The sequence below is a fragment of the Phoca vitulina genome, unplaced genomic scaffold (assembly GCF_004348235.1).
Source record: "Phoca vitulina isolate PV1807 unplaced genomic scaffold, GSC_HSeal_1.0 scaffold80, whole genome shotgun sequence".
NCBI classification, from domain to species: domain Eukaryota; kingdom Metazoa; phylum Chordata; class Mammalia; order Carnivora; family Phocidae; genus Phoca; species Phoca vitulina.
The window spans coordinates 5,150,945-5,164,123 of NW_022589783.1; the positions used below are offsets into that span (position 1 = coordinate 5,150,945).

Consider the following 13,179-nt stretch of genomic DNA (forward strand, 5'->3'; position numbering starts at 1 on the left):
AAATCGGAGGGGGAGACGAACCATGAGAGATGATGGACTCTGAAAAACAAACTGAGGGTTCTAGAGGGGAAGGGGGGTGGGAGGATTGGTTAGCCTGGTGATGGGTATTGAGGAGGGCACGTTCTGCATGGAGCACTGGGTATTATACGCAAACAATGAATCATGGAACATTACATCAAAAACTAATGATGTAATGTATGGTGATTAACATAACAATAATAAAAAAAATAAATTCTGGGTTGTGTTAATACACTAAACATATTTAGAGACCCTGAGACGTCATAACATAAAAATAATAATAATCAGAAAAAGCTGGTTATTACACTTTACAAAGAGAAATAAAGCTTGCTTTTCTTGTCTTTTTAATGATGTAGCACCCATAAGTACAAAAAGAGAAGTGAAATGTTTATTAGTCTTTGAACTTGTGGACATTATAGACAACAGAAATGCCACAGATACAACTAGTGTTTATGAGTCACCTAGACGCTATAGTGGTCTATTGACAGTACTCAAAATGTGTAGAAGACTCATCAAGAGATACTAAACATTGTTACATTGGTTCAGTGCCATGGACTGATGGAAGAATTTGATGGCACCTTATATAAAATGCTGGAATGAATGATAATTTAAAAACTATTGTAGGGGCGCCTGGGTGGCTCAGTCGTTAAGCCTCTGCCTTCGGCTCGGGTCATGATCCCGGGGTCCTGGGATCGAGCCCCACATCGGGCTCCCTGCTCAGAGGGGAGTCTGCTTCTCCCTCTCCCACTCCCCCTGCTTGTGTTCCCTCTCTCGCTGTGTCTCTCTCTGTCAAATAAATAAATAGATAAATAATAATAAAATAAAAACTATTGTATCCTCTGATAGACTAGCAGAATATAGAATAAGTATGTTAGCATGTGAAGATCTTCTTGGGGCGCCTGGGTGGCTCAGTCTGTTAAGCGTCTGACTTTGGCTCAGGTCATGATCTCAGCGTCCTGGGATTGAGTTCTGCATCGGGCTCTCTGCTCAGTGGGGAGTCTGCTTCTCTCTCTCTCTCCCTCTTCCTCCTCTCTGTGCCACCCCCCCCCCATGCTCTCTCTCTCTTCTAATAAATGAATAAAATCTTTAAAAAAAAAGATCTTCTTAGTAATGTTAGCAACTTCTTTCAGGAGGGCCAGTTTTACCACAGATTGTCCCATTTGGCTTCTGTTGTTTCAATTATGCTTTCATGAACCACACTTAACAATGAGATTACCAACAGTGAAGTCCATTTAGTACATATAAATATGAACACCTGTTTATTAGGGCTTTCTGTGTCAAGTGGCATTCACAGTGCTACAGATACAAAGATAGCAAAATATGTGCCTCTCCTCAAGGATCCAGGACTAGGATGAAAAGACAAGTAAATAATTCTCATGCAATGGCATGAATGCTAAAACAGAAGCCTATACAAGATAGACAGCTAGGCATCTGCAGAAGAGAGATTTTATAATGTGTGATGCAGGCTATCTGGCAAAAGACCCACAAAGAAAGTGATACCCAGAATTACCTTGGGAGGATGAGGGAGAGTTTATTAATCATTCTTAGGGAAAGCTGAGTAAGTACAGGTCACATTGTAGGCAATTTGTATTGACTTCTTACACCTTTAGTTGCCCTGCACTTCCCCTGTGTTTGTATTGGAGCTTCCTTCTCTGCTTTTACCACTAGCAAGAGAGTAGAGGCAGGTTGAAATAGGGAAAGGAGATACCTAGATGATGTAATTTTTCTTCCCATTCCCAGTTTTTATTAAGAAACTTGAAACTAATTGCTACAGGGAAATGTGTAGATTTGTAGGTATACCTTTAATCCTAGGATCATCCCTTATTAACGTATTCTACGATTGAGTGTGGTTTATTTCACACTAATTTTTAGGTAGGGTGAAAATAGTAAGACGTTTTGTAAACAGTATAGATTCATTTTAAATGGTTTGTTGGTGGGATTTAAAATGTGTTGAAATAACCCACAACTAGACACCTGCCTTTTCAACCATATTACTAATTTAAAAAGTTTTTAGTTGTTTTTGGCAAAAGTCAGTAGAAAAAAGTGAAATGCTCACTTTCTAAACTTGAATGGATGAACCTGTATTATACCAAGCACTCAACTGAGTACTTTAGATTTTCTCATTTTTAATGGATCCTTTATTTAGTATTACGGAGGTTTAAATTGTTTTACTAGTAGTGAACGCAAGACTTTTTTTAAATACCTTCCTAGCCCCACATTTGAATGCTCCTTTTCCAGGTCTTATAAAGAGATTTCTTTCCCATTTGCCCCCTTTCAGCGATGTGCATTTTGTAAGCACCTTGGAGCCACTATTAAATGCTGTGAAGAGAAATGCACCCAGATGTACCATTATCCTTGTGCTGCGGGAGCTGGTACCTTTCAGGACTTTCGGAACTTCTTCCTTCTGTGTCCAGAGCACATCGACCAAGCTCCCGAAAGATGTAAGTTTACTATAGACCTACTTTTTAAACATTTATCAGTGTACTTACTTCAAATAACTAATATTGTAAACTCCCTAATTGTTATTTTGCTTGTATTAAAAGGTAATATTATATAATCTTGATAATCTAAGGGATCTTTGCCAGAGATCCTCGGGGGGGAATCTGTTATCACCAATATCATTGAAAAATACCAAAGGTATTTCCTTGAAATTTAAAAGACAGTTTGCATGTTTTAAATTCTTATTAAAAAAAATTTTTTTAAACCACTGTAGAAAGAAATACTGAGTATAAAGTATTTTAGTATGTACTATAAAGTCATTTAAAAAGTTAAACAGTATTCAGTGTCTTCTACACCAAAATACCATCCAGTTAGAAAATTAGAAGATGATTCACTCAGGTGTTATTTCAGGGTGTACATTAATAGGCTTAGCAAACACTTTTGAAATTCTTGGTAATTGTATAGCCCTGCTAATCATAATAGAAATCTCTGTTACTGCTTCTTCTTGATTTATCTATCTTGGTTACCTGTAATCCTCAGTTGTGCTTTTTTCCTTTCTTTTCTAAACCGTATTTTATAACTACATGAAAATATTTAAATGTTTGAAATTTGTTGTACAGAAAATTATAACTCTTTCCTATCTTTATTGTTAAACAGAGATCTTGCCTTTTTCTTAGTATATGGATTTCCAATGAGCATGTATACTTTGGGATTTTTTTCCCCCTGGAAAATTGAATTTCCAGTCTCATTGTAAAATCTCTGTGATGCTTTATTCAGTCTTTTTTATGTTACCTGTTAGTTACCTTAGTGTTAGCTTTTATCTGTATCTTAGCAATATTGATGAAAGCTTTTTTAAAAAAATCTTTTCCAGGTCTGTGAAACATAAATATAGCTACCTCGGGCTTAAACTTAAATAGTCTCAAATACAGTTAGATTGTATAATCTCAGGAACATAATTTCATCTTCAGTTAAAATTATTTTTGTTTATGTGTATAATCATGTTGTCCTTAATCACAGACAGAAATTACAGGTAGGGCAAACTGAAATGTGAGATTGTATTTAGGTGAATAAGGGATTTAAAATTTAAAATATGTTCATGATTACATATTTAAATCTGGGAGAAAAGAACATTCATGCACAGCAGCTGTCATGGGTGTTGTTTATTTTAAGACGTCATGTAGTGAATTACTTCACATAGGTGCACCGTGATGTCGGTGATCAGAGTTGATTATGTTCCGGGTGGTATAATGCACTTTGCCAGTCAAATAAAACAACTGTATGTGTGTTTAAGAATCTGAATTTTATTCAGTGTTTTGTACTTAGTCATACTTCAGAGCTCAGTAAACAATATACAGACTTTCCTGGGACCACATTTCTAATATTAAATGTTTTGTTAGTTAATGGCCATCCTACTTTCTACTGCAGGCTGTGTTCTAATAGTCTCATTTATTGTTCGAGACCATAGTAGACATTGTGTAAAGTCATGAAGTGTAAGGACTGAGAGGAGATGAGCTGCTCTCACCACACATACAATGAGAGGTCTGTGTTGGCATACAGAGCTAAAAGATACCCTGAAATTATTGGCACTGTGCCTTGTTCCAAAACAGATTTATGGAGACTCATAAAAATACACGAATAGTAGGATAAAATAAAACTAAAAATATGGAAGGAAATTTGGCCATGGGAAAATAAAGATAGTATAAATATGAAGATAACAGTGACACTAGTATTTTGGGAAATAAATGCATACTTTCTAGACCTAAGCCACAAACTTGGCTCCAGAGCTTTCCAGCAATCAACACAAAGAAGGGAGTATGAACAGTGACGTGATTCATAGTAATGGCAAAAGAATTCACTTTATACTAAGACTATATATACATTATACACTGTAGCAAAACAAATCCCACAGGGCAATTTCTTATAACAGCCCTCAAAATAAGCCAGTGGTATGAAACCAAAGCCCAGTTGAGTAAATTCTATTCCTCGAGGATCTTAACCAGTGCAGTATATATACACAGCTTTCTGACCGCCTGTCTTAATCCAAGGATATAGAGAATTTTGCACGTAGAATGTATTGTAGTAATTTACAAGATGATGCAATAGTCTTCATAAAATCTTTCCTAAATATTTTTAGCTGATCTAATTGTGTGTCATAGCACAAGGTACTTATTATTTTTAAAAAATGGGGCTTAAATACCAATGTTACTATGAGGGTTAAATAACAATTAATGGAAACCATGTAGCATTTTACTTTGTGTATATGAATTGCTTTACAAAATGGTAGCTATTCCAGCTCTTATCTAAGACCCAAATTATATGTATACATTGCATGTAATTCTTTATGCTGCTGGCTAAGTGTAGAGCAATATGCTTGATAGGTAGCTGAGTTAGGAGTTAGATTGACATCTTTTTATGAAAGTTGAATAAAAAAATGGACCTCATTAGAAAGAAATCCCAGCAAAGAGAGAACCTATAAGCAAGGCCAAGATTTTCATCAGAAAACAATTTTAGGGTGCTTTGTCATAGGTAAATGCTGGTCCTGGCTTCATCATTATTTTCATGATGATGCAAGTAATACACTAACCTTGTCTAGGAATTTTACACTAAATACCATCTTGGAGACATAGCCAGATACACTTACTGAGTAGTATTTTGCCTCTCAGGGAAAGCCAAATGGCAAGGAGCCAACCATGCAAGATCAGAGGAAAGCACATTCCAGAAAGAGTGAACAACTACTGTACAGGTCTTGAGGAATGGGCCTGGCAAGATTGTGGAATGACAGCTAGTCACTGTGCCTGGAATACAGTGTCTCCTAGGTGGACAGTAGAGACAACATCAGAGTGAACAAAGCCTAGATCACCTAGGTCTTGTGAACAAGGGAAGGGTTTAGATATTCTGTCTGCAGTGAGAAGTTTTGGAAGGGTTCAAACGTGAGAGTGGTGTATCTCTTCATTCCCTCCTCTTCCCAGTGTATTCACTCATCACTCAGATTTAACTTCTCTTACTTCATTTTCTTGGGTGTCTTTGTATCTCTTGATACCAAGTCCTGCTACTTTTCTGTTACCCTAAATTCTGTCAGTCCCTGAACTTTCTTACCTACCTGCCTGCTCTGTGGGCCAGCCTCTCTGGACAACATTCATGATTTAGTTTTTCTTGCTAGTGATTCCATTTAGTCCAGTGCAGTGTCCTGCCAGGAATGGAAGCAGAGATGATAGGTGCTGTGATGTTGATGGAAGTTACAAAGCTGTGAGGATGGAGTCTGGCAGCAATGTGACTTCTGTTGTTCTTCACCAGGGTTTATATTCTCCTGCGTAAGCAGTAGTCTCGCCTTCCAGCTTGACCAAGTGTCTCTGACATGGTCCCTTCTCATTTAGGCTCAGTGTTCTTGTCTTTTCCTCCATCTCTTCTCTTGTCGCAGCTGCTACAGGATGTGACCTTGTCCACAGCTGATCCTTCTGTTTTTCCCGCTCTTTTCTTGCTCCTCCTCCGTCATTTAGCTTCTTCATTCTATGCCTTTGCTGGCACTTTCCTTCTTCCTTCTGTACATGCGCAGATACTCTTCACCTTATTTGCCCTTCCAGTGGGAGTAAATATCGATTTGTAAAGAGCATGATCTTTGGAGCCAAATTGGCCTGGATTTAACTCCTGTCTTCTCTTAAGTTAGCTTTAGCTTTAGTCTTCCACTCAATCTCTTCTGCCTTTTCAACCACTTAAAGAAAAATTTCACTTCATTGTTTGATTATTGCTTCAAACTTAATATCTCTGTGGGGCATATATGTATGTATATGTTCATATGCTTATTTCTGACACAACACTTAAGCTATGTAGTAATATTTTTTGCATGACCTCCAAAAGGCTGTTTTGGTATTTCTGTACTTATCTTCTTCCTGATTGGGGAAATGGTTGGAACCAACCTCATTTCTTGATGTAGTGCTTTTTTTCTATTATTATTTTTACATAATGCATAGGAAATGTTTTTAGACTGAATGTGTCATGTGGATGTTTTTCTTTGTCTAACTTATTACCAGTGATCCATACTAATTGAACAACATGACAGTATTGCCATTAAGGAATTGTTGCAAACTATCATAGAGGAAGAAGTAATCTCTGCCACAGTGATATACACAGTTATCTTATTGTAGAATGGGCTTTGCTGTATAAAACAGTGCTGTGCAACAGAAATATGATGTGAACAATATGAGTAATTTAAATCTTTCTAGTAGTCATGTTAAAAACTTTAAAAAATTACAATTAATTTAAAAAATATATATTTAACCCAGTATATCCAGAATATTAGTATTTCAGCATGTAAGCAATAAAATTTTTGAGATATTTGATGTTATTTTTTTCCTAGTAAAGTTTGGATAATCACCTTTCAGTTGCCCAGTAGCCCCATGTGACTAGTAGCTGCTACGGCAAGTTAAGTGGCAGAATAGTAAACTCTGGAAGATTTCACAGAAGCATTTAGACAGTGTTCCCTGCAAATTACAGTAGAAAGATGAACTGAGTATCTGATAATCAGAGCACAGTATTTGCTTCAATTTCTGTAAGTTTTGAGGAGAGGCAAAAAAATCAAGGGTTAGTTTTTAAATGTACATAGTTTGAATGAGTAAATACTGGCACTGTCTCTTAGTATTAAAAAAATTCACCCTATTGTGTTATTTCTACTTTTTTTTTTTTTAAGATTTTATTTATTTATTTGACAGAAAGAGAGCGAGAGCAGGAACACAAGCAGGGGGAGTGGGAGAGGGAGAAGCAGACTCCCCTCTGAGCAGGGAGCCCGATGTGGGGCTCGATCCCAGGACCCTGGGATCATGACCTGAGCCGAAGGCAGACGCTTAACGACTGAGCCACCCAGGCGCCCTATTGTGTTATTTCTATCAAAAATGAACCAATTTATGACATTTCCATATTTAAATTAATGCTTTATTTTAAATGCCGCTCAAAGAATCATTTAAAAGTGATTTTAGAAGTTCTTCATTTAAGATATTTAATAAGACTTGATTTGTGCTAGGAAATTGAGGATACAAAGTTGAACAAAACAAGGTCCCTACCCTTTAAGGGTTCCGAGTATTATGTTATAATTACTTGATTATATAACAGTGTATTCTCAGTATATGGGGAAAAGGAATATTCAACAAATGGATGGATCTTTAGGTGTAGTAATGTTAGATATTCAGGAATGTGTGTGAGCAGAGTTTTGAAGGCTTCTTTGGAAAGAGCTAGGGGCACAGCACAGCAAAGGAACAATATTTCAAGCAGTGGGGAGCAATGTGTATGAGCACATGAGCACTGACCAGCATGTTGTGTGAATGTGCATTGCAAACTCCTTGGTATCACCAGGAATACTGAGTGGCCATGAGATTCTGTTAGAAAGGGAGGTAAAGGGCTTTTTTTTTTTTTTTTCCTTTCCCTTATGCTAGAAAATTTTGATCTTTTTTTCACGTGAAAAAGGAGTTATTGGTAAACTTTTAAGCAGGGCATTACAGATTCACAATTTTGAAAACTTGCTCTAGATGTGTAGAAGATGATTAGGGAAAGGTCAACAAGCAGGAATTCCTTTTAGAAGATAGTATAATTACAAGGCAGAGTGGACTGAACTGAACTGTACAAACAGAAGGAAAAAGGATATATAGGAAGTTGACTCAGTCAGAATTGGTGTCTGGCTGGATGTGTTGGGTCAGGGAAGAGTAATAGTGATAGTAGAGTTTCTGCCTTTACCCAGCTGGTTGAGAAAAAAGGGAGAGGTTTAGGTTTTAAAAATGTTTTATTTTAGAGGTGTTGAGTTTTGAGTATTTTTTAGAACATCTGGCTGTTGAGGTCCCATGAGACTTGAAAATACATCTTGGAGTTTAGAAAGAAGTTTGGGGCCGGTGATACAGATTTGGGAATCATGGTGGTATTTTATAACATGGGGGTTGGTGTGATCACAAAGGGAAACTGTGCGAAATTTTAAAAGAAGGAACAGGATAAAATCCCAAGACACTCCAGCATGTAGAGGAATTGTAGGGGTACAAAGCCAACACAGCGTGACAGGGAGGCATGGGAGACCTAAGGAGAAATCAGGAGAAAGCTGCCATTACAGAAGCCAAGGTACTGTCATGTGGGAGTGGAGAGGAATGGAAATGCTGCAGAGTGCAAATAAGATAAGGTCAAAAAAGTAACCTTTGGATTTCATAGATCATTGGTAGCCTCATGAAGGTAGCGCCAGGTGAATGGTGGGTGTGCAACCCCCAGGGTTCCAGCTGGCCATGTAGATAAATTCTGGGACTTGTTTTTGTACTGCCTTCAAACCATGAATTGTTTTTACCATTTTAAAAGGACTTTAAAATAAAAACAAAAAGTCTCTGTGCCAGAAATTCTATGGCCTGTAAAACTGGTTTGCGAAGTAAAAGGAATAGATTATTAGTCTGTTTCAAGATGCTTGACTGAGGACAAAAAAGAAGGTAGAAAGGGCTTACAGCCAGAGGGGACTGACCAAACCTTCAAAAAATAAAAGAGAAAAAAAGGTTCGTATATACAATTTAAAACAGTCTTTAGATAATCAGCTAATCAAACCATTTCGTTGAGAACATAAATGTCAGATATAGACACATATATCATCAAATCGGTGTGACTTTAGACACATTATTTTTCTTATGTACATGAGTTTAACTGTGTAGTTGGCAAGGCAGGTTATTCTTACATTTATTTTTTGTTTTAGGTGGTAAAAACTTAAAAAGTGCTCTTTCTTTTAATCCACATTTAGGGATAGATGATATCCATAATTATATAGATGTTAATACCTTTTTACAGACTGGCAGTTAACATAGATGAATATAGAATTAGTATATGAAGTTTTGTGTTTGTGTATGAATATGTAGTTTCCATCTTTAATGTTCTCCTTCATACGATGTTTTCCAGGATTAAAAAAAATATATATTTGCTATGAATAAAAATTAGTGTGTTTATGCTTAAGAAGCATTTAATTGATCTTAACATTTCTTAATTTTGTCTCGACTTATCTTGTTAATTTTAAAATATATTTAACATCCAAATAAAATGGTTATTTTTGCACCTGAAGGCATTTCTCAGTTGATATTTTCCTGTTTGGTTCTTTTCAGCAAGTGTATGTTGAGCATTAAGTAGGTGCCCAGCATCAATACTGGTACCAGGGATATAAAATTAGATAAGAACTGCTTATGGTCTCAGGTAGATGGAGGGACAAATATGCAAAACTCTATGATTAAGAGTGGTTTTACTGAGACCTTCTTCTGATTGGATATCAGTTCAATGTGCATAACCTCCAGTGTCTGAAAGATTGACCATGCAAATTCCCTTCAAGTGATTTTTAAATTGTAAAGTCAGAAAAATATTAAACTCTTATACAACAATTTCATTGTTTTACTGTTAATTATAGCAAAGGAAGATGCAAACTGTGCAGTGTGCGACAGCCCGGGAGACCTCTTAGATCAGTTCTTTTGTACTACTTGTGGTCAGCACTATCATGGAATGTGCCTGGATATAGCGGTTACTCCATTAAAACGTGCAGGTTGGCAATGTCCTGAGTGCAAAGTGTGCCAGAACTGCAAGTAAGTTTTAATTTCAACTCAAAGGTGTGTATTGAGATTAAGAGAGACCCTATTACTAGGTGCTAAAGGTTTGTGTAATTTGATAAAGATTGTTCATACTGCAGCTCCATTCATTCCCACTGACTTCATCATGTTTTAAAAAATTACTAGATATTTATTAACATTATTTTGAAACAAGTCTAAACAGAAACTAATTTTAATAATTTTAAATTCCTCTGGTTGCCTAAAAAGCTAATTTCAATTTGCCAAACATTTTAAATGAATGATACTAACAATTTAAAAGAAATAAGCATTAGAAAATAAAGCAACTGTTTTTGAGAGAGACTGGGGTGGAGATTTAATAGGAAAATAAACCTCCAGTTGCAGAAAGTAGTTATGAGAGTGAGTGAAAGAATCAGTGATATGTTTGAATTTCCATTCCAGGAAGAACAATTTATGCTAAGACTACTTAAGGAAAAAAAAAAACCCTATATCTATCTGAAGAACAGTTACCTTCAGTCGATCCTAGTTTGTAATGGGGTTATCCTTTCCTATTTGTTGTATTCCATCCTTTGGTTATTTCTCCAATCTTTTCTGTGATTTTTTTTTTTCTCCTGCTACTAATTAGCATGATAATTTGGAGAAGTTATCTGCATCTATAGCAGTCTTCAAACTGTTTACAAGCTGAGGACTTTTGTAACAGGAGAAATTATGCCCACCACTGCCATGATCAGTCTGTTTTATTTGTAATTTAATTTGATAACAATAAGCATCAATATCTTACAATTATGTGGAATAAATAGGACAATATGCTTTTATATTTTGGCAAAAATTAAAATACCAGCAAACACTTATTTGATATCTTATATCTGTGCCTACTTTCTTGGGAAGGAATAAGAGAACTTGAAGAAAGATTACCTTTCCTCTAAGATCTTTCCATGTAGCTAAAGAGATAAAACATGCAATTTTATATGTAGAATTTGTTTAAACTGAGTAAGAAAGAACTGGCGGCCAACTAACCCATCTTCCTTTTTACTTCTATTTGTCCCCAGGTTTTACGCAGGGCTCCTCTCTCAGCTCTTCTTCTTGCATTCCCCAGTTTTTCTTTTCCCCTCCTCTTGAATTAAATTCTTAGTCTCTGAGAGTGGTTGATAGCCAAGAATCAAGGCAGAGCTCATGCTGTAGGCCAGGGGCCCAATCTTTGGGGCACAGGAATGTTCAGGGAAAGAGTTTAGGTTTTTGACTATTCTTAATAATTATTACAATTCTTAATAATTATTCTTAATAATTATTACAAGATGATTCTTATACCTGTTTATTTAGCACTAATGTTTACAGGATATTCTAAGCTCTTCAACCAGAATTATATTTAATTCTCAGTGTCTTTATTGTTCACATTTTATTCCTGAAATGAGGACTAAGCTTATTTTGTTCAGGAATCACACAACTAGAAAAACAGCAGTCTGAATACAAATATAGGTCTGATGCCAAATTCGATCCTCTTTTTATTATATGACAGTGTCTTTCCAATTCCCGATGACAAGATTTGTTCCTTCCCATGCAGCGTCACCTATCAGTTACAGCTCCTTCCCCTAGAAAGGATATTTACTGAGATATTTAAAAAGTAAAGGTCAGAGTCATTCATCTTGTTGCCCCTCCTTTTCTGCAGGAATTGTAACGTGGCTAAAGCAGGTTCACCATAGGTGAGCATTCAGTAAGGATAATCCTGTAGGGACCTTAGGAAGATGTCTGTCTCGTCCTTTAGGGGGTTACCTCTATCATTATCTGGGCATAGACAAAACAGACACTGAGGTATTGATGAACTGGGCAGTTCCTAGGATTGATTCTTCTCATGATTACTTATGTTATAAACATAAGTTTAAAGATAAGGCATCATTAATGCTATCTTATTTTTTAGACAATCGGGAGAAGATAGCAAGATGCTAGTGTGTGATACGTGTGACAAAGGGTATCATACTTTTTGTCTTCAACCAGTTATGAAATCAGTACCAACCAATGGCTGGAAATGCAAAGTAAGTTGTTTATTTTTTTAAGAAAAATATCGTCTGTATGCTTTTTATATAGAGCAGACAAATCGGATACCTATTCAAATCTATACAGTATCATCAACTTGTTAAAAAACAGCTTTATTGATGTATAATTGATATTCAGTAAACCGCAAGTATTTAAAGTTTGCAATTTAATTTGACACGTGTACATTTATGAAACCATCATCACCTTCAAGATAACAACCAAATTCATCACCCCTAAAAGTTTCATGGTGCTCTTTGGGAATCCCTCTTTTCCAACTGTTCACCCATTCCCACCTCCCCGCCCCTTGTCTTCCAGGCAGTCTGCTTTCATTCACCATCAATTAATTTGCGTTTTCTAGAGTTTTATATAAATGACATATAGTATATGCTCTTTTTTGGGGGGAGAGGTCTAGCTTTTTAAACTCTGCATGATTATTTTGAGAATCAGCCATATTTTTGTGCATACCGTGAGTGATTCCTTTTTATTGCCAAGTAATGGCCATACCACAAATTGTTTATCAAATAACTTGTTGGTGAACATTTGGATCATTTACATTTTAGTCTATTATGAAAAATGTTGTTATGAACATGTAAACATATGTATGAGGCTTAATGGCTTAGAAATTGTTTTTGAATGATTTATCTTTAATCTCAGAAACTCTCAGAAGTGTAGTGGTCCCATGAGGATACCAAAACACAGAGCAATAGTTTTAAAATCCATTAATTTAAAATCCAGAACTAAAATCCACTACATTTTGATGATTATGTAGTGATTTTATATGTACATCACATTTTTTATGTGTATAAATACACTTGTATTAAATATTTGGAATCCTACTATATATGCATATGTATATTGTCCCTCCCCTGTGGTAGTTTTAATGATTATTTACTTAGATATTTATTTTATAGATGCTGTTTAAAGATTCTCTTGGTTTTGAGAGTTAGAGGTCTGTAGACATTTTTCCATTTTTTTCATTGCTTAAGATATCAATCTTTCTGTTTGGTGTGACACTTTTAAGATGTATTTTCAATTATTTTTAATTTTTTCCGGATACTCTTTTAGTCAGTGATTCTCCCTTCTTTCATCTATTTTGTTATTTGCATCTTTATGACCTTATGTTCTATGCTGGTCTCTT

General features: G+C 35.9%; 1 protein-coding gene across 11 annotated transcripts in view; it reads left to right on the forward strand.

Moving 5' to 3' along the window:
* The window catches only part of KMT2C (lysine methyltransferase 2C), a 195,195-nt gene that overhangs the window by 69,137 nt on the left and 112,879 nt on the right, over nt 1–13,179 (forward strand). For all 11 annotated transcript variants that reach the window (XM_032394303.1, XM_032394302.1, XM_032394300.1 and 8 more), the window contains 3 exons: nt 2,297–2,459; nt 9,857–10,028; nt 11,926–12,040. In XM_032394303.1, the coding sequence (XP_032250194.1) occupies nt 2,297–2,459; nt 9,857–10,028; nt 11,926–12,040 (450 nt within the window). The remainder of the gene's footprint in view (nt 1–2,296; nt 2,460–9,856; nt 10,029–11,925; nt 12,041–13,179) is intronic.